Genomic DNA, 24,052 nt, shown 5'->3' with positions numbered 1-24,052 from the left:
TTTCATTAACGGCAGGGGTATATTCGAGCCCATTTATAAATGGAGGGTAAAATTGCTCCATTTCCAATAGTTGAGGGGCAATTTTGACCCTTTTCCCCAAAGAAAAACACCAAAGAAGAGAAAAACATTGTTGGAAGCAGCAGAAAAAGTATGTGCCCTGAGACAACAAAAATTTTAACCTTTTTCCCAAGGACGAAGAAACATGGTAGGAAAAAGAAAAAGTAAGGTAAGACTAATGAGGTAGACAGCATTATTCAAAGCAAGAAAGAAAATTTTCACATAATTGCGTGCGTGTGCTATATGACATATCATCAGCCAATAGTCAAACTAAAACACCACAACTTTTTATGCCTCAGCCGAAATATTCTAGCATTATACACTACAATATTATAGGGATCGGTTCTAATTAGAGTATTTTTCTTGCATGGAGCTCTATAAGGTTTACAGGGCTTTTATATATACGGGGATTTCAACAATAGGTGCAATCTTGCAGTTCAAAATTCCAAGTTGTGACCTCATGAAGGCTACTCTTAAGTATTTGGTAGGCATTGCTGGTCCAAGTGGTTATGGTTCTAAAACAACTGCAGAACAAGTTACTCAAAATTGCTCTACCTCCCTTGCTTCTCAGCTTACCGCAATTATCACTGGTTAGTCATCTTCAAAATCTCTATCTTAAAATTAAAATTGTCTCTTCATCCTTTCCCCTTGATCTCGTTACTATAATGCCATTTATCATGAAAAATTGTGGAAATAAACCATTTTCTTTTTTCATCCGATACTAATATATGGAGCCAAAATTTTCACTAGGAGGACTCAAAATAAAATATAAAGAAATAAACACATAAAGAAGTCAAAGAATAATTTTGACCTCATATATCTACGGGATAATTTCCGGACAAAAGGGGTTCAGGTGAACCCCTTGAGCCCCCTATATCCACCCTTGCATGCCATAGTTGCTACTCTGTAAAGCCTGACATATTGTGTTCATTTTGTTTTCTGAAATCTGATATTGAGAAACCGTTATCCTAACTGAATTCTCTCTTTCTATATCTGTAGAAGAATTTGAGTTCTACAAGATGGAACAAGAAGTCTTCTCTATCTATTCCCTTTTACTGAGTATTTTCAGCTGTTCTTTCTTTTTGGTACGCATGACAATACAACCTCTGAAAAACTGGCTCCATTGATCTTTGGTTGGATCATTTGGAAGAAATTATATTGGAGTATTATACATGGATTTTTTTCATTATACATAGGAGTATATGTTTTATTTCTCTAACAAATTTTTTTAGTAGCCATGGCCCGTGTTTTCAATGGTATTCCTCAGGTCTTCACTCATCATTTTGTCTCCTGAGACTTGATAATAGTTATACTCTGTACTCTCTAGCACATTTCAAGAAAACCATTCAAATAATAGCTCTCTTACTGTCCGTCTTCCAACTAGTGGCGTACTTAAAATTTTCCACATAGTGTAATGTCGACCTATTGTGTATATACATAGTACTCCATATACTATTATTTGCAGAAATATATTATAACCAAAAAAAAAAAAAAAAAAACAGTTAAGCAGTATTGAATGACACTACTTGATTCAGTGTGCCTCCAAGAAAAGAGGAAAACAGGGTCTAAGTGGCTTTTTTGTTTAAGGTATAGTTTTGTCTCTACTGAGTAGTACTCCCTCATTGATTAATGTTTAAATATATATATATATATATATATTGTATATAGTTTCCATCTGAACAGTACTGAGAACTAATCATGCTATATGTATCTTTAACAACAAAAAGTTCAATATCTACATATTTAAGTCACAATCCACCCTTTCATAGATTACAATTAATTTTAATCACCATGCATTAGTGCTCTATCCAATAGAGTCAATTTGTCATGTAAAGTTTAGACAAAGCATGATATAGATTTCTTCCTTTTTTTGTAATTTGATTTAAGTTATACAACATAAAAGAACTTTAAACAACTAAAATATTTTAACATGTGATAGTAGGTTAGTTAGAGATTTTACCAATATGTAAAGTTTAGACAAAGCATGATATAGATTTCTTCCCTTTTTTTATTTAAGTTATATACACAAGCAACATAAAAGAACTTTAAACAACTAAAATATTTTAACATGTGATAGTAGGTGAGATTTTACCGGTTTACAAATAATACTTACTACCTTACAAGTGACTAGATTGTGTAAATAGTTTTCATAGACAGTGCATAGAACAAAAAAAAGATCGTTCCAATTTCCTTTTTGGATTTTGATGACTGAAAAATGACAGGTGCAACATCTGGAATCGGAGTAGAAACAGCAAGGGTGCTGGCAAAGAGGGGTGTAAGATTAATAATTCCAGCAAGGGACTTGAAGAAGGCAGCCATGTTAAAGGAAGCCATTCAAAAACAGAGTCCCTGGGCTGACATTATTTTATTGGAGATAGACTTGAGTTCATTTGCTTCCATTCAAAAATTTTGTGCACACTTCTTGTCTTTAGGACTGCCTCTTCACATTCTCATGTATGTCTGATGTCTCTGGTTTGTATTTTCTTCTATATGACTGCCTTTTGCAACTGTCTCCCTGTTGGACTAACTGATGGTATCATGCAGAAATAATGCAGGGAAATTTTCACAGAAGTTGAAGTTTTCTGAAGACAAATTTGAGCTCTCATTTGCCACAAACTACTTAGGTAATTACTGTTCTAGAGTCTTCAGGACCACCTTGGCGCGATGATTATGATAACAATCTTTTATTAATTAAAATTGGATTCTTATCTACTCTGAATTAATAAAGAATTTTCACACTATAGGTTAAAAATATTTTACAGTGTACTTAACCTGTTATGACATGTAACATGACATATTTTTCAGGTTACGAATTCCACTTTTTACGTACCTGTAATTATCTTCCAGTATGTAGATATTAAACTCCCAAATACTAAATACTTTAACTTTGTATAGGATTGAACTTAAATTGGGTATATATGGTGTTGTACAGGTCATTTCCTGCTGACAGAAATGCTATTAGATAAGATGGTAGAGACAGCAGAGCAGACAGGGATTGAAGGAAGGATTGTAAATGTTAGTTCCGTGGTTCACAACTGGGTCAAAAGAGATCATTTTTGCTTCAGCCAAATGCTCAATCCTAAGAAGTATATCTATTACACTCCTAACTCGTTAGTAATACACTAACAGCAGTATATCACAGATTCCATTACTTAGTTTTACTAGTACAAATCTAATTTATTTTGAATTGCTTGCATACAGTTATAATGGCACTCGTGCATATGCTCAGTCAAAATTGGCCAACATTTTACATGCCAAGGAATTGTCAAGACAGCTAAAGGTGAATATTATGTCCTTAATTCCTTTTACACTAGGGGTCGCTTTGAACAAGTTCCAACGAGATTTGGGCCATGAAAAGTCTATTGTGGTGACATTTTAGCATTCTGTGATAATCACCACGAAAAGTCTCATTTCTCGTAGTCTCAAAAAATACACAAATATATTGGCAAATTATAGTGCCGATTCTCTAGTTGTTTTGCCCAACAGCAGCTATGTGGCTTTGTATATTTGGACTGTTTGGATACTGAAAATTTATTTGTTGGAATGTGATCAGGCAAGAAATGCAAATGTAGCTATCAATGCTGTCCATCCAGGTATTGTGAAAACAGGAATAACAAGGGATCATAAAGGCTTTATCACAGGCATGCATTCCCCTTTTTACATTTTCGAGCTTATCTTTTTCTTGTTTCCTTTGCTTTTCACGAAAATTTTGCTGCAGAAAGAAGTAAAGAAACTAACTTTTCTCATAAATTTACGCAGATTCTCTCTATTTTATGGCATCAAAACTTCTAAAGTCAACATCACAGGTTCGTCCAATATATGCCTGTCTTTTTCTACTCAATGGAATATCCTGTCACATCTCATACAATTCTTGTTCTTTTGTTAACACTTGCTATATTTTAAAAGAGAGTAAGACATTTGAGGTTAATTTTTGGTATGGCAGGGTTCGGCAAGTACATGCTATTTAGCACTGAACGAACAAACAAGGGGAGTAAGTGGAAAATACTATGCAGATTGCAATGAATGTCATTGCTCAGCTTTAGCTAATGATCAAATTGAAGCTCATAAACTTTGGAAGCACACTCGTGCTCTAATTCATCGAAGTTGCTTTCACCTGTGAAATGATAATCCTTTTTTAAAAACAAATTTAAAAAATTGGGAGTGGTAGACCTGTAAATATATAGATATACACTTTGTACATCCATGAAGTCAGAAAAGAAGATCACACTATAAAATCATATGAGTGAAAAAATTTCATTGGAATACATAAAGACTTTATATCTTTTCGGTGGTCCTAAACAATTATTATGTACTATATCACGCTTCCCCTTTTCTTTTTGCACTTTGAATATTCAAACAAGCAATTTGCTACGTTCAAAAAACACCATTAATACACCTTTACCACCTATGTTTCCACGTAGAAATTAACTTTCGGATTATACAAATACCTGTAAAATGGATGCCTATGAGCTTTTTCAGGCATTACATAACTGATTTTGTTACTGCTTTCTTTTGTAATTGCCTTCGTATCAACATTACAAGTAACTTTAATCCCAAAAGAAACAATATTGTAATCAATTGACATGAAAAGCACAATGGAAAAAAAAGTTTGGTTGTGCTCCTAATATCAACTGCTGCATTGTAATCAATCAATAAACCAAGCCTCAAACACGAACAAATAGGGGCAGCTATAAGACCAATTGTTACTCATATGTGTGGTCTTCTCTTTCTTGTTATTAAAGTGTTAAACCGATATGCTGGAACCCAGAAATGAGATAAAGATTAGAAGCAGAACAGAAAAAATAACTCCAGCAGTCACTGTTCTACAATAAATACAAGATTGAAATGTCCAGAAGTAAAAACGATAAGTCCTTGCGGAGACCACAAACCAAATATACTATAAGGAGAATGGAATGGATAATTTGAAAACTATGGCAATATATGTTAGCAAAATCAACAAGTTTTTTGACCTAGGAAACAAAGCCAGCTAAGTCAAACCCCTAGGAAGAGGCAGCTAGGCTCCAGCATCCGCTTAGGTATTCACTGGCTCGTTAATTTCCACTCTTTAGGTACAAGAAAATCAGAATGTAAAGAAGACTTAAATCTTACTGTCTTAAACAAAGTTAGCTAAGTTAAACCTTAATTTGACTGATTCTGAAGAATGTAAAGAAGACTTAAATCTTATGGTCTTAAACTAAAGTTGTATATACATCACACTGAAAGTATCCTTGAATCTTGTGGTCAGTCATCCTATAAGGGAGTGTCATTAAGGGTAAAACAAGAATGTTGGAATTAAAAATTTACAAAATATAGAAAGGTGATATTTTTTTCTAAATAGATTAACAAGGAAAGTAATACACATAAAATTAAAGAGGGAGTATTTGCTAGTCAATGCTAGCCAACTGAGTATATGATGGCTGATCAAATTCAGATGAAAAAAAATGGCTGATTATTATCATTTCTTGACCTGCCAAAGAAGAAAATTTGTTCATTAGAGTCTCATGTTATATGAAGTGCTTATTCAAATTCAATCTAATTGACTTTATTGACATTAAGAGATGATTCTTTAAGCAACGTTGTTGCTCAGTAGATATTTCTGGTCAAAAACTATTCACGACAAGGCGTAATGAATAAGATTGTTTGATATTAAATCACTTCTTTAATCATTCATCTAATGCTGTAAAATTAGTTATTCGTTATTACAGTTATCATTCAGATAATGTTATCAAATTACTGAATCTTTCTTATTTGGTAAAATGTTGATGAATGTCAATGGGGAACATGGTCAATGAGGATTCATATAGCCATACATGGTCTCTTTTTTCAGATCAGTTTTCCAGTCATATGTGATCTCTTTTTCCAGATCAGTTTTCTAGCCATAGGTGGTTTCACATCATAGTGTTAATGAACACAAACAACAATAAATGGATGACTTATTTGGTATCTATTCAACATTATCCAAGGAAAAATAGAAACAAACACTGAAATTGATTTGAGTGAATTGTCAAAATATGTTCGAAGTTAACAGAAAGATACCTTAAAACGAGGAGAACGGCGAAAAGATGATGCAGATATAGGGGAGAGAACGTCTGACCTAACCCTTTTACCACGGGCAAGCTTCATGGAACTTCTCTTATATTCATCAGGTTGAGGCTCCGCTTTTTGGGGTGAAGATTCATCTCTACTATTAGTTGAAATGGACGAAATCAGGGGAGGTATAGAGATCATAGAAGTATCTTGATCTTGAGACGTTAATCCTGGAAGGAACCACATAAAAACATTCCCTTAATAGTAGCTTATCAAATATATCCAAATTCAGAAACAATAACAGCATTTGCATGAAAGGTGAAAACACTCCTACCATACTTGTGAGTCTGCAAACTATACCAATTACTCTTGAATGTCTAGCAAAAAATACTCATAATGGGGAGAAGAACAAAGAAACAGGCAAGACACAGGTCATACCACGTGCTACAGCTTCTACAAATTTCTCTCTCATAGTCCTGACGAACTTGAATAGTCCATTGCTTTTGTTTAACTCAATGAGCAGTTCTTTTGCGTCAGTCAGCTGTGGATCACAATCAATCACTAACAATCCAAGCAAAGGAAAGAATTATAATTCAGAACTACCTTCAATTTATTAAAGTTGATTAAGATTCCAGACTTACAAGTATGTACATCATTCTCACGACGGACAGTAAAAGAGTACTTGTCATCTGGATTGTTGACATCTATATTGGTAAAGATGAATTTCACTCCTGCAGTGAATATAGGCCATCAATGTCAAATAATTGTATCTGTATTAGAGTTAACTGAATAGAAATCTGTCCTTTAGTATAAAACATGTTCAGCAAGAAAAGATTTGCTCTTCTAGTATGCTAAAATGTGTCTAGCAGAGAAGATTCGACATACCTTGGTCACATTCAATACGTAAACCAAGCACCTTATTGTACCACACAGTAGCCTCCTCTATTGCATCTCTATGCTCAGTGTTCTGGTTAAGCTCTTCTTCAAGTGCTTGCAGAGCTTTCACCCCAACAGAAAAGAAATGCACAGCTCAATTACCATGTAATATCAAGCACTTAATGGAAACAGCGTAAATTGATAAGAAATATGTGCACAAAAGCAGCACCGACATGATCAATGCTAACTTCAATAAAAGGAGCATTGTCGAAGGACAGATAAAAAGGACGAAATTGTACATTTTGATGTCCAATATTATTTTAAAGCTTGAGATATCACAGAGGAACAAGAGACAGCTATTGTAATTTCTTCATACTCCTTCCCACCGAGTCATACACCTTTATTTGACCAGGCATAAGCATTTAGAGAAAAGTTAAGACTTCTTTTTAACCAGAAGCTGATTTAGAAGCAAAGGCAAAAATTAACTTTTTGACGAACTATATATTAAAGAGAGTCTCTTTTAACTTCTGATGGTATAACATACCAAATGCTTTTGAATGCTCTAAGGAAGTATCATTTTAGGATAGGTGGCATGAGTTTGTGACAGCACTTGAGACAGAGATCAAGTGATAGGATGACATATGCAACATTGGATGATAATCAACTTGCACAACGAATATACCAGAAAACTAGATCCTTCTTTACCTAAGCAGTACTAGTAAAAATAATACAGAAAATTCTGAAACTAGGACTTAGGAGGTCTCAATTGAACTAGTTATGCCTAACAGAACAAATTAAGAAAGTATACAATACAACAACATACAACATACCCAGTTGAATCCCACAATGTGGGGTCTGGGGAGGGTAAAGTGTACGCAGACCATACCCCCACCTTGGAAGGGAGGGAGGTTGTTTCCGAAAGACCCTCGGCTCAAAAGAAAACAAGGAAAAACAAGGGAAAAGAGTCAGATACGGACATCTAAATCATAGCAATGCAAAAATGAGAAATAACAAGACCAAAGAAGTCATGATAAAACAGCATGGATAGACAAGACCCAATACATAAAAGCAGGATAATAATACTCCTAATACGGGAAAGAAATCCTCGCACCCCCCACTAGCCCTCTACCCTGATACTCGACCTCCACCCCCTCCTATCCCCGGTCATGTCCTCGGTAAGCTGAAGAAGCGCCATATCCTACTGAATCACCTCTCCTCAGGCCTTTTTTGGCCTACCCCTCCCTCTCTTCAAGCCCACCACTGCCAGCCTCTCACACCTCCTCACTGCACATCAACGCATCTTCGCTACAGATGGCCGAACCATCTCAATCTTCCTTCCCGCATCTTATCCACCACAGGGGCCACACCAACCTTGTCCCGAACCACTTAATTCTGAATCCTATCTCTCCTGGTATGCCCGCACATCCGCATCTCTACTACCTTCATCTTCTGGACATGAGCTTTCTTAACTGGCCAGCATTCCGTCCCATACAACATAATCGGTCTAACCACCGCTTTGTAGAACTTTTCCTGGTATAGGCGGCACCTTTTTATCACACAACACCCCCGATGCGAGCTTCCATTTCATTCATCCCGCTCCAATATGATGTGTAACATCGTCATCAATCTCGCCATTCCCTGGGATGATCGACCCCAGGTACTTGAAACTTTATTTCTTCGGGATGACCTGAATATCCAGCTGCACGTCCTCGTCCTCTACCTGACTCACATCACTGAACTTGCACTCTAAGTACTCTGTCCTAATCCTGCTCAACTTGGAACCCTTCGACTCCAGAGTCTGTCGCCAAACCTCCAGTTTCGCGTTAACAGCACTCCGCGACTCGTCAATAAGCACAATATCATCTGCAAACAACATGCACCAAGGCACCTCTCCTTGAATGTGGCTTGTCAGTGCGTCCATTGCCAAAGCAAACAAAAACGGGCTAAGAGCGGACCCCTGGTGTAGGCCCATCGTGACTGGGAAGTGTTCTGAGTCACCTCCAAGGCTCCAACCGTCCTCACCCAGGTCTTGGCTCCATCATACATGTCCTTAATCGCTCTAATGCATGCTACAGAAACACCTCTAGCTTCCAAACATCTCCACAGCACCTACCTAGGGACTTTGTCGTAAGCCTTCTCTAGGTCAACAAACACCATGTGCAAGTCAGTCTTCTTATCCCTATACTGCTCCACCAGCCTCCTCACAAGGTGAATGGCTTCTGTAGTCGAACGCCCCGGCATGAATCCGAACTGGTTCTCTGAAATAGACATTATCTTCCTCATCCTCACTTCCACCACTCTTCCAAACTTTCATCATATGGCTCAACAGCTTGATACCCCTATAGTTGTTGCAGTTCTGGATATTCCCCTTGTTTTTATATAACGGAATCATGGTGCTCCATCTCCACTCTTCGGGCATCTTCGCCGTCCTAAAAATAACATTCAACAACCTCGTAATCCACTCCAAGCCTCCCCTAACCGCAGCCTTCCAAAATTCTACCGGTATTTCATCTGGCCCGGTCGCTCTCCCCTTGCTCATCTTCCGCATAACCCCCTCGACCTCTTCAACCTTGACCCGCCTACAGTACCCAAAATCGGCGACTTTGTGCGAGGTCCAATTCGCCTAATACGATGTTCTGGTCCCCCTCTTCGTTCAAGAGTTTATGAAAGTAAGTCTGCCATCTTCGTCTAATATGGGCATCCTCCACCAAAATTTCCCCTCCCTCGTCTTTGATACACTTCACTTGATCCAGGTCCCGAGCCTTCCTCTCCCTCGCTTTGGCTAGCCTGTACAACTTCTTGTCCCCGCCTTTTTCCCCCAATTCTTCATACAAGCGTCCAAATGCAGCCGTCTTAGCCGCCGTAACTGCTAACTTCGCCTCCTTCCTCGCCTTCTTATACTGCTCCCTGTTAGTCATCTTCTCCTCCTCGCTTGTGCTCTCTACTAGCTTTAAATACGCTGTTTTCTTAGCTTCCACTTTACCTTGTACCTCTCTGTTCCACCACTAGTCCCCTTTGTGTCTGCCAGAGTAATCCTTCGAGACCCCTAGCATCTCTCTTGCCGCTTCCCTGATGTTAGCAACCGTCGTAGTCCACATACTACTCGCATCCCGCTACTCCTCCAGGCTCCCAACGCCCTCAACCGCTCCCCCAGCTCCTAGGCATTGTCCTTGTTCAAAGCGTCCCACCTAATCTTTGGCTGACCAGATACAACCCTCTTTCTCCTCTTCCTTTTTATCTCCAGATCCATAACTAAGAGCCTATGTTGGGTCGTGAGGTTCTCGCTCGGGATAACCTTGCAATCCGTTCATAAACATCTATCGCACTTTCGGGAGAGTAGGTAATCAATTTGTGTCTTGGCCCTCGTACTCCGAAAGGTGACTAAGTGCTCTTCCCTCTTCTGAAAACTAGAGTTTGCTATCACCAAATCGAAAGCTCTCGCGAAATCCAACAGCGACGTACCCCTCTCATTCCTATCCCCAAACCCGAAGCCTCCACGCACATCATCTTAACCCCTAGCCAATGTCCCGATGTGGCCATTGAAATCACCACCAAGAAAAAGCTTCTCTGAGTGCGAAATACCCCGCACAACCTCGTCCAAATCCTCCCAGAATCACCTTTTGATACCTATCCTAAAATGATACTTCCTTAGAGCATTCAAAAGCATTTGAAATGTTATACCATAAGAAGTTAAAAGAGACTCTCTTTAATATATAGTTCGCCAAATAATTAATGGGTTGGAGAAGAGAGCACTAATTAACTTACTAGGACAATGCTAAAAGATCTCCTCAATCCGAGGTAAATTAACCAACTAATAGGCAATTACATTCAGGAACAGGGAAAGAAGAGGAAATAAACCTATAAATGTACAACAACGATGTGTGCAATACTGTTATTTAGGCTTTATTTTTATAACATGGTGTTTGGACCAGCTTGTGCAAAGTTCAACAAATCTATTGGTACCTAATACCTCCTATTAACACAAGTTAAGGGTAATTCAAAGTATCGGAAAAAAAAAAATTAATTGTCAAAGAAAATATCTTTACTCTCCAAATAGTAACTAAGACACATCAATTGAAACAGAGGGAGTATTTTATTTCAAGGGAAATTCTTTGTCAAATTTTTTTTTTATTCACCAACAGCTCACAGAACCCATGGACACTGCAATGGGATTAATGACGTTGAAGTAGGTATTTGATATGGAAAGAAAGCATTCATATTGTCAACTTGTGTTATCATAATTAGTACCAAAAAAACATAATTGACCAGATACTTCTCGAAACATTGCCACTTCCTATTTGTTTAACTAAAAGACTCGAAACATGACTCCTTTTTCCGAATGGAATGAGAGAATAATAACTTTTTTTGAAGAAGAAGAAGAATGTAACATATGAGAGAAGAATGACTTTTACAAAAAATGAAATTTACCATCAGCTTGTTGAGATAGTAGGGTGGAATATTCATGTTTCCTCGCCCTTTGATCTTCCACCGCGCCTCTAAGTTCTTCCACTCTAACATTGGTAGCAGATATTAAGTCTGCCATTTCTGTCCTCTTTGCCTCTTTTCGGGTCTTTACTGAAAATAAGATAACTTGATAAAGCTATTAACAGAAAAAAAGGAATGAAAAGAAGACGATGTGAGAATATAAAATGAACAGTGAGTATCCAATTTTCCTGCTAAAGAATACATATATGTGACGATTAATTCATTAACCTCTTAAACTATTCACTATGAAGAGTTGATTAACTTGAGAGCAAAAACAATAGCATATGGTAACATCGTGAATGAGAAGTAATAGAAAAAGAAAAGAATCCCAAGAATTCACCCTGTCATAGCTACTTTTAATGTGAATCTTCATACTCTTCTTGTTTACATCAAATACAAACGGAATTCAATATAACTCCAAAAGATTAGAATCCTTGTTTCACATACTCTCTAAGCCTTGAAGGTATTGTTACTTTGAGGTTTCAACTTCCAACAGTCAATCATTCTCATCCTTTCTACAATGAGAATGCGAAAGGATAATGTATTATCATACTTTTTTGGTGTTTACAAATTTAATTATTTAAGTATATGTATTATCATACTTGTCACCTTAAGTCATTTGCAGAAATGCTGGTTTATCAATCAAACCAAAAGTACTAATGAGAATTCCACCAACAGCATCCTCAAACTTAAGAATTAACATAAATTCAGATACAGTTCATCTAACCTAATAATTTGTAATGTGAGAGTAAGTTCCATGGCTACATAGAAGGGAACGAGATCATTCGATATTTTCAGCTTATTGAGTTCAGGTATTCCTCTTTTAATATCATTAATCTAAATGAACCATCAGTTTGGGTAATGCCAAATAGGATTACTCATCTACTCCATAGCTGGGAGGAGGCAGGAACAGGAGCCTCAGACAGAGATAGATGGAGGATTGTCCCAGCTTGCATTTGGTGGACAATATGAAAAGAGAGAAATTCAAGGTGCTTGAAGACAGTAGCAGTGAAGTACTGAAGAACAAGCTGAATTGCATTAAACTTTTTTGTTTTTGGTGCAAGCAGATTTACCTACAGGAGACTGAATCCATAATAGAAATCCTAGGTTCTTGTTAGATTATCAGAATTTTGGACCAGTTTTCTCCCTTTTGCTGTAAATATGGTTTCAGTGCAATCTATGCACTGACTTAGTCAAATACATATAATTGTCACCTTCCCAAAAAAAATGAACCATCAGATCTTGTTCTTTTATAAAACAATTTCCTCAAATTTCCTTATCATGTCTCCGAAACACTAGTCTTTATAAAAGAAGCATATTATTTTCTTCATTTATGTCTCCCTCCACTAAAACATCCACTTAATTGCACTTTGCGGTTAAAGCCCCATAAGTTACTCTATGTTTTTCGCCTTTGTCAACATTGACTAGTATGAAGAAGTGAAAACAAAAGATTAACTCAACTGATTTCCATCTTCTGATGTGGAAAGCATTCACATAAATAGTCAAATTTGGACAAGTACTAGGACAGCACTGTCAATAGGGTGAGTAATACAAAATTTAAAACCCTCCTCAACCTAGACGCCCCATTTTCTTCATAATTTGATCCAGAGATCAAATCCAAATAGAAATGCACATAAAGATTAAACACTAATATACCTTATCGACAGAAAAGATTAAACACTCCTATAATACAGAACGAAAAAGATAGATAGCGGGAGATTGATATACCTGCAAGTGCTTTTACTAAATTAACTTCTGCCTCTCTAAGCTCAGTTTTCAATTTCCCAAGTTTTTCTGCCGAGACAAAAATATCAAAGCAACAAGATAATTGGTCAACTAACAGTGAGAAAGTTTAAAACTGTATATATTTTGACTTAACTGAAAATGCACACCCAAAAACATTGATTTGTTTTTTTACAACGACCCGAAAAGATGGAATTTAATGCAATCCCAGGTAACAAATACCTTTCCAAGACTGATACTTTTGGAGTGAACTTAAACCAAAAAGTTTGACAAACTAAAGCAAAGGCAAATCCATCATATAGACAATGGGTGCAAGTCTACTGGTGTCTATTATCAGTAACTATAGATGTGGCTGCTAATAAAACCCAGACAAAATCATTAGAAAAAGAGAACCCTGAGGGTATTAGACAAAATTGGTGTCCATTAAAAATATTTTTTCCTAAAAAATTTGTGCTGCTAGAGAAATCATTTCGTGTATCATAAAAAGTACTACTCCATCCGTCTCACGTCTCACGTGACACTCTTTCCTTTTTAATCAGTCTAACAAGAATGCATATTTTTATATATCCACGCGATTATCTATGACTCTTTCTGGACCATAATTTCAAAAGTATTTCTTTTATTTTTTTAAACTTTGTGCTCAGTCTAACACCTTCACATAAATTGGAATGGAACGGGGAAGTATGTGAGATAGGTCATAGGAAATCGTAAATGTAGCATTTTAAAGGAGGGGAAAGTTTACCCTGGAATTGAAGGGTTTCTTGAGTTTGGGTGTTGATTGAATCCAATGATTCAGAAAAGGAGATAACACCAGCATCAATATTCTGTTGTTGAATGAGTAAATCTCTGTCACATGTTAATCTAAGTTGCTCCATTTTTGTTCTTATAGTTGCCGCTACTCCTTCTTGCATCTCTTCTCAAACCCTTTTTTGGTCTCTCCACTGTGACAGAAATATTACACTCTTCTTTTTGAATAGTGGTGGGAGATAAAGCTTTGCAAAAGCCCGCGATTTTTTCCTTTCTTGAAAAATGGAGGGGGGCAATTTGCGTTTCCTTAAAAAAAGAAAAACGGTAAAAGGATGATGGCTGACAATGGTTGAAAACTAGAAAGTTAATAAATTAAACGTGGTTAGTACAAGGTGGTTCAATGGTTTCACAAGTTGATTTTGACGACGAAAATAACATAAAAGGTCCCTTCTGTTTGCGCCTACGTTCAAAGTGATTCCTTAAATATATTCATGACCAGTTTTTATCCTTTAAATATTTTAAAATAAAGGGTAAAGGGTCAAAAATGCCCCTCTACTTTGAAAAAATGACTAAAAATATCTTCCATTAAAAATTTGGATAAAAAATACCCCTCCCATCATCAAAGTTTTCAAATATACCTCTGTCTGAGCGGAAATCCCCAACATAATCTGATTTCAGTTTTTAAACCCGACCCAATTACGTAAAAAAATCATATGTGACCAACTTGTTCTCAAATACTACATCTGGAGCCACTAGGCACAGGAACGGATAACGCATATGCATTTTTTATTTAGTTGGATTGTGTTTAAATGGAGTGGGTTTAAAAATGAAATCAGGCTATGTTGGGAATTTCCGTTAAGACAGTGATATATTTAAAAACTTTAATGATGGGAGGGGTATTTTTAAGCCAAATTTGTAATGGAATATATTTTTAGCTTTTTTTCCAAAATAGATGGGTATTTTTGACTCCGTAGTATTTCTTTTGTCTCCTTTAAATATTTAACAAACTTTGTCATATAAGGTTGACAGGAACTGTGAAAAGAAACTACGCAATAATTTTGTCTTGCTAACAGTTTTGTCTTTGACTTTTGTAATTAATACTTAACTAAATTTATTTCTTGATAAAAGTCATGTTCTTGATTAAGACCATGCATGTGTGTGTTCAATTATTGGATTATTTTTTTTTAAGTCGTAGGGGCCTTGATAGCTTCTCCAATCATAACAATCGGAGTTTTATTAGTTTAGAGACTTTATTAATACTGATATATGTGAATCTATCAAAAGTATAAATATACATTAGTCTTGCCGATTCGAGCAATAAGGCCCTTGATGTGCCGTAAAATTACGGCAAGCAAGTTTGTGTTGTTTTTATGTATTTGTGTTGTGTTTCAGGTAAGTAGGACCAAAAAGCCAAAAACAAGCAAAAATGTCAAAGTGCAGCTGAACAAGGGATAAAATGCGTCGTAGATGGGGTGTGCGAACGCAGTGGCAAACGCAGATAAAAAAACAGAAACATCATAAAATTTGGCAGTTGAAATGTGAAAGAGAATGCGACGCATACGAGGAAATGTGTCGCATATGTGCTCACCAAGACCCGTATTCTAACTGCAATCTACGTCGGGAAAAGGGTGAAACACGTCGCATATCACCAAATGCGGTGGCATATGCGACGTAGACATGCCGCGGGGGTATTTTTGTCCAGTTTTTGTGCACGACTTTTGGAGGCTTTAAATACACCTTTTAGGGTTTTTATTTCATTATTATTGATTGTCAGACTTTATTCCTTGACTTCATAACATTGAATATTCTATTTTGTGGAAGCTTTTGGAGAACAAGACAACCACTTTTCATCTTCTTTATTCAATCGTAAGCATTAACGATTTCTTCAATACTCCGTTTTGCATTAAATACTGTGAGTAGCTAAATTTCATACTAAGGTTGTGAACGCAATGATGGGTGTTATGTGATTGGGTGTTTGTGATTGATATATGCATAATGGGTTGTTAGGGTTTACTTCTTCTTTATTCTTCAATGTTAGTTGATGGTTGCAAACATTAATTTAAGCCATAAAACCTTACTTTACTTGGGAAAGTGAGTTAGGGTTTGGTAAGGATAAGTATGTTACACCCCGTACTTTCTTTAAGCTTCTTCATGAGTTGGTTGTTATAGATTCGGCAAGCGGAATTTACTTTCGAGGATACGTGAGATTCGACGTGTTCATATTGAGTAAATGAAGGTTTACGTTCATGTTTGGCAAGTGTTGGAAGGATTAGAGGATGAACGAATCAAAGAGAATACGTTTCGTCGAAAGTTGATATTGGCAAGAAAAATATGGACCGTATATGGGAAATAATGTCCATACTTCCTTATACAGAGTAGATGATTTTCATGTTGATAATTACGGCCAAGAAATACAGTATGTACTTTTGGCCTTATTTTTATATCAGCTGCAGTTTATAATTTTTATATATTTCGTGTATCCCTTCATTTTATATCATTTTCTCCACTTCCCCTAATCTCTAAACCTCTAGCAAGGTCTCCCCAACATATCTATTAAACCCCTAAGTAAAATCAAAGATCAAAAGCGAATATCAAATGTTTAAAGGTTCTAAAATGATTATGGAAGTTTGTTTCTCCTCTTAGTAGTGGTTTTGAAGGATACTTCAAGGTGAAGCATTCTTGGAATTGATGTGTCCTTGAGTTTTGAGTTAAGATTCTATCTTAACTCCATATTTATGAGTTTATATAATGGTTATGTTAGGTTTGGAGGGAGAGGAGTTGGAGGAAAGGTTCAAATGTAATCTAACTTGAGTTATGTTGTAAATATGTTTTAAGTTAAAACCTTGTTGTAAGGATAGTAGTTAGTGTTGAGATTGTATTGAGGATGTTATACTTGGTATAATTGGAAGAAGAAAGTGTATAAGTGTCGTATACAAAACATATATTGGACTGTTTTGATGTAAATCTTGGGTTGAGTAGTGATGTAGAGTTAAAGAGACTTATATGAGGTTGTTGTTATGTTGTTGGCTGCTAGGTGTACTGTAGTGACTAAGTAGATTTGAATACTAGCTGACAGTTTCATTGTGGGATCTTTGTTGACGATTTGAGGTATGTTAAGGCTAACTTTCCTTCTTTTGGCATGATCCTTACGAACGAAACGTAAACGTAACGTTACTCCATAATGATTCTACTCTTAGTAGCTAGGAATTTCCATGTTGATTCATGTTCTAGAATGTTGTTTTCAGTAAGTCTTTCTTTAGATTAAGTATGATTCATAGAGTCACTTGTTGATGAAAATGTTATCTCATAACGATGTTCGGAGGTGTAACGACCTTATGCCACTCCGACAGATTCAGGATGTACTCTTATCATATTCACACACACACACACACACACACACACACATATATATATATATATAACCCCTCGGGCGTTATATACACGTATATTATGTATTTATATATATGGGGTATGGGGAAGGTGACGACGTTATATACGCACTACCACCTTATTAGCTAGTCACATGATAATAATGATGATGATGATGCCCACGGAGGCTTGACAGGCGTTATATACACATATATATGTATGACCCCACAGGCGTTACATATGCATATATGCATGCATGCACAGTATTTATGCATATCATTAGCCCTCGGAGGCAGTTCAGACATACAAGTTGCATTCACTTCATCCTATGTACTTTTATGTCTCTTTCATGTTACTTTCATGCCTTACATACTCAGTACTTTGTCCGTACTGACGTCCCTATTCTGGAGGCGCTGCGTTTCATGTCCGCAGGTTCAGGTAGACAGGTTGACAATCCACCCCTGTAGGTTGTTGTTCAGCTGATGTTGGAGCACTCCTCTTGTTTCAGAGTTGTTGTTGTGTTTTTTGTACGTTATACTTTTGTGTACATATGGTTATGGCAGGGCCCTGTCCGACCTTGTTACGTCATATACTCCAGTAGAGGTTTGTAGACAGTTATGGTATAGTTAGACGTTGTATGGCCCCCTCGGCCTATATTTTTGTTGTATAGTATTTCATGATGGCCTTGTCGGCTTGCACAGTTTTTGTCCAGCATAGTTATATAGTATGTCTCTTTGGGCTCATCCCTTTTTCAGCATATTTCTCTTATGATCTAGCAGATTTCCACTGATGATCCTTGAGGTCCACTCTTGTTTATGATTATGATATGAAAGTATGTTTAGCGGTGCTCGGCAGGTAGGGTCCCGGTGCCCGTTATGGCCCTCTGATTTGGGTCGTGACAAAGTAACAAGAACTCAAGACGTTAACTCTCGTTTAATAAATTCACTTAGAAATAAGAGAAATTTACTTGGCACATATTAACCGTTCTTCACATCAACTCTTTTATATTTGGGAAAATCATAAAGAGAAATACTTTCTAATTATTGGGAAATATTAGAGGTTAAGTGCGTTCGTACAACAATCCATTAGAAGTATATCATATCAACACCTATAGCATTACACTTCATCTAAAGGGGTCACAACCTTGGTTTCTTTATTCCAATTAATTACAACCAAAACAAAATAGCTAGTAAACAAAACACTCTTTTACCAACTCACCGAAATATGAAATTAGACCACAAGTACTCCACTACATTAGTAACCTTTTCACACCCTATTCCTTGTGAGATTAGATCCCAACCTAGTTGGGTTACTATATTTGACAATGTCCGCTTTACGCTAGTTAGTAGGTGTAATTTGAGCATATCGGCCCTGGATAAGCTCGGGTTAGCCAGTCAGGGTGAATTAAAGAAACCATTTTATTTTGTATACTATCAACTTGTTACAAAGAATTACATGGTTATAGATATATTAATACTGAGTGAACTAATTATGAGCAAAGCCAAAGACATGAAGCAGAAATAATATAGGATATATACTTTGCAAGGCCAAGAACATGTAATGGTATTGTTTTTATGGACAATTTGAATTCCTTCCAGGACCACCATAGTAAAAATAATCACCCCAAACATTATTTTTTCCAGCTTTAATGTCATAGCAATTGGGCTTGTCAGCTAAAAGATGAAGGTTTGCTAAAGGGATCAAGTTATTGTCCCAGTCAACTACTTGCAAATTTCTGAAATAGGATGCCTTGCCATAGCCTTCATCTGCAAAATGACCACTTCCCATTTGTGTTGAAGTGTGAAATCCCTCCATCGATGATCTTGAATTGACTATTTCTCCTCCAAATTGGATCATGCTTGCATGTTCTTGCAAATGGCTGAACAAGAATGATGGCCAGTAGCCTACTAATTGCCCCGACCCTAATTCAAGCCACCAATCTCCATGCTTGGGGTCCTACACAAGCCAAATTGTGCTCCGTGAGTGTGGCTATTATCTCAAAGATTTAAGTTATATGCAATGATAATATGAAGATTGTTTACACTATTAGTGTAATTTAGTTTGTGACAACAATTTGTTACATATATATGTATTGGTCTATTGATCATGAAAATTTGCTTGTAATTACCTTACGAGTAACTTGCTTATGTAAATATTTTTTACAATATTAGTGCATAAAATTTAGAGTATTATCTTAAAGTTAAAACCCCGTTAGCTAAAGAAAAAAATTGCTCTTCTTTTAGATCACCACCATATTCAAGAGTGTGAAGAAAAAGATAAGTGAAAGCAATGAACCAATTGGAAAAGACTAAATCAGAGTGGAAAGGACAAAAACAATGGCTCCAAATTGTTACTAGTCTAAAAGATGTTTGCTGTTAGATTGTAAGAAAATGAAAATATTTAGTGGAATTGGAAAGTTGACTCAGTGGATGCTCCTCTAGCAAAGTAGAGAATCTTGCAATTTAATACAAAGAGAGGAAAAGCTAAACGAATAAAATACTATTGCATTTTTGTCAATTCATAAATATGTCCTATCACATGCCTAGCTCAACCATGGTTCAGTTTCAGTCCACATCAGTCCCCACTCTCTTAAAATAAAAAATCAAATACTGGACATAAAATAAATAAAAAAGAAGTAGATTGAACTGAAGATATGTATTTGTCTTGTGATTAATGCTATCAAATATCTTTTGTAACGGATGTACAAAGATTTTAAAGACAGTTAAAATATGAACGGAAAGAAATACACTCCGGAAGAAAAGTAAAGCTAGGGATGTTTATGAAGGGCTTAAACATGTATACCTTCCATATCATTATGCCAATATCCAACTGACTACCATCAGGTGATGAAGTTGGAGATATTGCAGCACCCATAGCAATCCTATTGTTTGTTTGGACAAAACCTGAGCACAGTAAATTGTAGCATCCAGTAGTTTGGTATGCATCACTCTGCATTTACAATTTGTAGTAATAGTTTCAGCCTAAAGCAAAGTAGGATGAAGAAAAAGAATGTATTATCTAACGTAACCATTCTGAGATCAAAAGGAAATTTAATTTGGATTATCTTGCGTAACTAATTCTTACCGTCCAATATGTGAAGAACCTAGGATAGATGTCCCCGTACAGTTGTGGGCTGACCTGACAATATGACATGGCACTTAATCAATTTAATGTACTAAATCTCTGTTCACTCTGAAGGGACTAGGAGTCCAATTTTATATTACTATAACTATATTAGCTGTCATTATGATATATGGTTAGTTTGTTATGAGTTATGACAACTAAAATTCAAATATACTCCTACTATTTTATTTTCAAACGAAGCCATCTACTTAGGATGTTACAGCTAGTAGCAAACTAGCAATCATTTCCTCAGCTAAAACAAGAAAAACAACTACTCCGTACTAAGTTGGTAATCGAAATTGGACTTGAAGGAAACGTGTTTTTGGTGAGATAGAGAGTGAGATAGAGTTTAGAAGGAATATACTTCATCCGATCTTTTACCTGTTATTTTAGCTAAAAAAATTAATCCAAGATACTGGTCACTTTAGAAAACCAAGAAGACATTAATTATCTTTTTTGCGTCAGTAATACTTCAAGAAGAATTATATCATTAATTAATCATTTGAGGAAAAGATAAGGTAATTTCATCAAGTATGACTGCATATTTTTCTTACTGAGGTGATCAAAATTTTAACCAACAGATGAAGAAGGGCCGAACGGAGTAATATAATTAAGTAAAGGACTACTTAGGACAACAAATTTATGCCTTGAATTTGCAAAATACCTGCCAGCCAGCTTCAATGGTATTAAGATCTTCACCAAAAGTGCCAGAGATAACCCATAGCTGTGACAGACTGAATTCATATTGGTCTGTTACTCTTGGTGTCCATACACTTATACTCGCCTTTGCTCCATAATATTCTTCACCATTGACAAATGCTACTGCATGCTGCCATGACAAACATTTTCATTAGCTGTGTTGTAATTATAAATTAAACAGATCATGTACATTCTTCTTTTAAATTTACATATACAAACCTCATGATCGTCGCTCATTGTGTCGCGCCTTACACCTCTTATAACTTTTCTTCCAAATCTTTGTAAAGTGCTAGCTCGCCTAACATCTTTCTCTGTAGTTCTTCTAATTGGAATTGTCCCTTCTGGGCATGATTCTCCTGAAACTCTCCACAGCTGAAAGCTGCTAATTTCTCCCATTGCATCTGTCGATTCGTTTGCTTTAGGCCTCTTTGCAGGTTCCTGCATCCAATCGTAAATTAGAGGCAGTGATTTCTGCTCTTTATATGTCGTATGTCCACTTCTCTCACACATACAGTCAGACTTTTAACAGCCATCCCTGTAACAACATTTCACTGTAACAACCAATTTTTCTTTTGAATCGATTTTTCATGTTATTTTCTATAAGAACATTTTATTATAGCAGCCAAAAAATTTTCGGACAAACGACACCATTATAAAGAGGTTTTGACTGTATTTATTTCTGCTGAATCCATGCTTCCTGCATTACATGGAATAAATCAATGCAATATAAAATAGATCTCTTTGAGGATTTCATAGAAAAAATACCAATGGTTTCATCCCTTTGAGGTGAGGATGGTCAAAAGCTGGTTGAAGATGAGATAGAACGCAATCTATTAGATCTCCATCTGGACTCTGCAATAAATAAAATGGCACAGTTATTCTCAATATCTTGATTTATGAAGAAAAATTCAAACTTTAATAATATTGGAAAGAAGAAAACAGAGAAAATTATGTATATTACCTGAACTGTCTTGACTGCAGGCTTGTTGATCTTCTTGAGATAAGTCCTTAATCTCTTAAATTTAAGCAACTCTTGCTTTGGTCTGAAAGTTTGGTTTGTCAGCAAGTGATGCTTTGAATCATGCACAGTTGGATCTGAGATGACAGTACCAAATATAGAAGCAAGAAGCAAGAAAGAAACAAAGGAGAAAATAATTGAAAATGGCTTAGAATTACTAGTCATGATGATTAGTTTTGGAATGTTATTGTCTTGGTGTGGCTGTTTCTTTCTGTTAACTTAGGCTTTGTATTTGTATGTGTTCTGGTTGTCTACTGACTGTAATGAGCAGTAAGACTAAGAAGAGGCCAACAGAATTTATTCCAAAATTTTGTCCATGGGAACACTTCCTCTAGCTATCTACAAATCCATACAAAAAAGCTTTAAGGAAAAGTCCAAAGAGTAAAAGTTAAAACAAGGTCACTCCCTCACCATTTTCAAAACCTTTTGTTTTTTTTAAAGAAATAACTTATAAAAACAACTGTGTGTGTGTGTGTTGGTTTTGGGTTCTGACACACAGAAAACCTCAGCTCAGTTTATATATTAAAGACGAGTCCTGATAAGTAAGGGGATATACAACATAATATGGTCAAAATTAATTGGACCTGTTTTTTTAGTTAGTTTAACTTCTATATATTAATAGTGTTTGCAGAATCAGGTTTCTTGAAAAATAATTAGCAGCCATAAATAATAAGGTACGGGATCAACTGAACCCAAGATGTAACCTAAGATTAAATTTATTGGTAGTTCCTAGAAATTCCACTATAGCACATGGTATGGCACTATATTTGCTTAGCACATTTCAGAGAGGCATAGGCAATTAGGTTCTCCTTTTAATTACCTTTATGAGATTTTGTTTGCAGCTGCCTCGCACTTCCTCTTCTTCCTTTAGTTCTTAATAATCTTCCTTCCGTCTCAAAGAGACTGTCTTAATTACTATTTGGATTGTTAAAGAATATTTTCTTTGATCATTATTTTTTTTAAATATTTTCTACATATTTTGAATCGTTAACTATTGTGACTTATAATACTTTTTATATAGTTTCTAAATATGTAATTTTTATTTCAAAAAAATTAAATTCTATACCCTAATTCACTCCGAACATTAGCTCGTTTGACCCTACTAGTAATTCGAATCAAGACAGTCTTTTTGGGACCGAGGGAGTGGTATATTATTTTCATCTCCTCGTTTACACAGAGAATGAAAGGGAATGTTTGCCCATAAGTTTTCGCTCTCAAATTCGAGCAACAAGCTGAGAAATCTTCAATAATTTTTTTCTTTTATTTCAAATCTTATCGAATATTATGTTCATGAGCACTAGACCTTACTTTTCTAAAGTTGGTCTGCGGTAGATTCCCCACTCACTGCCTTGAAATTATAAATTATTGTTTTTCTTTTGAATATTCTCATCATATTTTATGGGCATATATTAGTATCTTTTTAAAAACTTGTGCTGCAACCTGTACCTACAAATCCTATAAATGGTGCGATGCGAATTTGAGTTTGTGAGTGAAGCATGCTCAAACTACAAATTACTAGCTAGGCTACACTACAATACAATGTGTGAACTAGCATATATACCAGAGAATAGTCACCGCTAGAAATAAAGAGTTTTGAGAAATATACATTTAGCGAGAAATAGTCATTAAACATCTTTCAGTGGAAAATTTACTGGGAAAATAGAAATTTTTAGTAATGACTTGTATTCAGGGGAAAGATGTATCAAGTATTTGAATTTTATGAGTTTTGAATTCAAAATTATTGGATTGCAACGTTTATTATATGTACATATTTAGTGGATATCTCACAAAATATACAAAAATTTGACTAAAGTTATTGGATTCTGCCGAATTCGTACCTTATGCTAGTTTTGCTTCTGTTTAGGGGTAAATTTCACACATGGTAACCTAATTATAACTTTTTTGCAC

At 35.9% G+C, this 24,052-nt stretch overlaps 3 protein-coding genes across 6 annotated transcripts; 1 reads left to right on the top strand and 2 right to left on the bottom strand.

The window, feature by feature from the left end:
• Positions 1 to 340: 340 nt before the first annotated feature.
• On the top strand, positions 341 to 4,459 carry LOC132601542 (short-chain dehydrogenase TIC 32 B, chloroplastic-like). The gene is made up of 8 exons (XM_060314624.1): positions 341 to 647; positions 2,280 to 2,511; positions 2,602 to 2,681; positions 2,990 to 3,143; positions 3,259 to 3,337; positions 3,611 to 3,698; positions 3,817 to 3,863; positions 4,001 to 4,459. The coding sequence occupies exons 1-8, from the start codon at positions 425 to 427 to the stop codon at positions 4,175 to 4,177; spliced, it is 1,080 nt and encodes a 359-aa protein (XP_060170607.1). The 5' UTR covers positions 341 to 424; the 3' UTR covers positions 4,178 to 4,459.
• Positions 4,460 to 4,467: 8 nt separating this feature from the next.
• LOC132601526 (kinetochore protein SPC25 homolog) lies at positions 4,468 to 14,323 on the bottom strand. 4 transcript variants are annotated; one of them, XM_060314608.1, is made up of 8 exons: positions 13,931 to 14,322; positions 13,174 to 13,239; positions 11,389 to 11,535; positions 6,970 to 7,083; positions 6,726 to 6,815; positions 6,523 to 6,645; positions 6,094 to 6,314; positions 4,468 to 4,814 (listed from the first exon to the last, which is right to left on the bottom strand). In XM_060314608.1, the coding sequence occupies exons 1-8, from the start codon at positions 14,097 to 14,099 to the stop codon at positions 4,794 to 4,796; spliced, it is 951 nt and encodes a 316-aa protein (XP_060170591.1). In that variant the 5' UTR covers positions 14,100 to 14,322; the 3' UTR covers positions 4,468 to 4,793. The 4 variants fall into 4 exon arrangements, with proteins under 4 accessions (XP_060170591.1, XP_060170601.1, XP_060170598.1 ...); XM_060314618.1 differs by having other exon boundaries at positions 6,152 to 6,314; XM_060314615.1 differs by lacking the exon at positions 4,468 to 4,814 and adding an exon at positions 5,239 to 5,524 and having other exon boundaries at positions 6,152 to 6,314; positions 13,931 to 14,323.
• Positions 14,324 to 18,756: 4,433 nt separating this feature from the next.
• Positions 18,757 to 22,634, bottom strand: LOC132601520 (protein neprosin-like). The gene is made up of 7 exons (XM_060314603.1): positions 22,088 to 22,634; positions 21,892 to 21,978; positions 21,346 to 21,564; positions 21,092 to 21,256; positions 20,389 to 20,442; positions 20,107 to 20,253; positions 18,757 to 19,260 (listed from the first exon to the last, which is right to left on the bottom strand). The coding sequence occupies exons 1-7, from the start codon at positions 22,307 to 22,309 to the stop codon at positions 18,877 to 18,879; spliced, it is 1,278 nt and encodes a 425-aa protein (XP_060170586.1). The 5' UTR covers positions 22,310 to 22,634; the 3' UTR covers positions 18,757 to 18,876.
• Between the last annotated feature and the right edge of the window lie 1,418 nt (positions 22,635 to 24,052).

This window comes from Lycium barbarum, chromosome 1 (assembly GCF_019175385.1).
Source record: "Lycium barbarum isolate Lr01 chromosome 1, ASM1917538v2, whole genome shotgun sequence".
NCBI lineage: Eukaryota > Viridiplantae > Streptophyta > Magnoliopsida > Solanales > Solanaceae > Lycium > Lycium barbarum.
The sequence above is the reverse complement of the archived record's forward strand: the minus strand, read 5'-3'. Positions and strand labels throughout refer to the sequence as shown.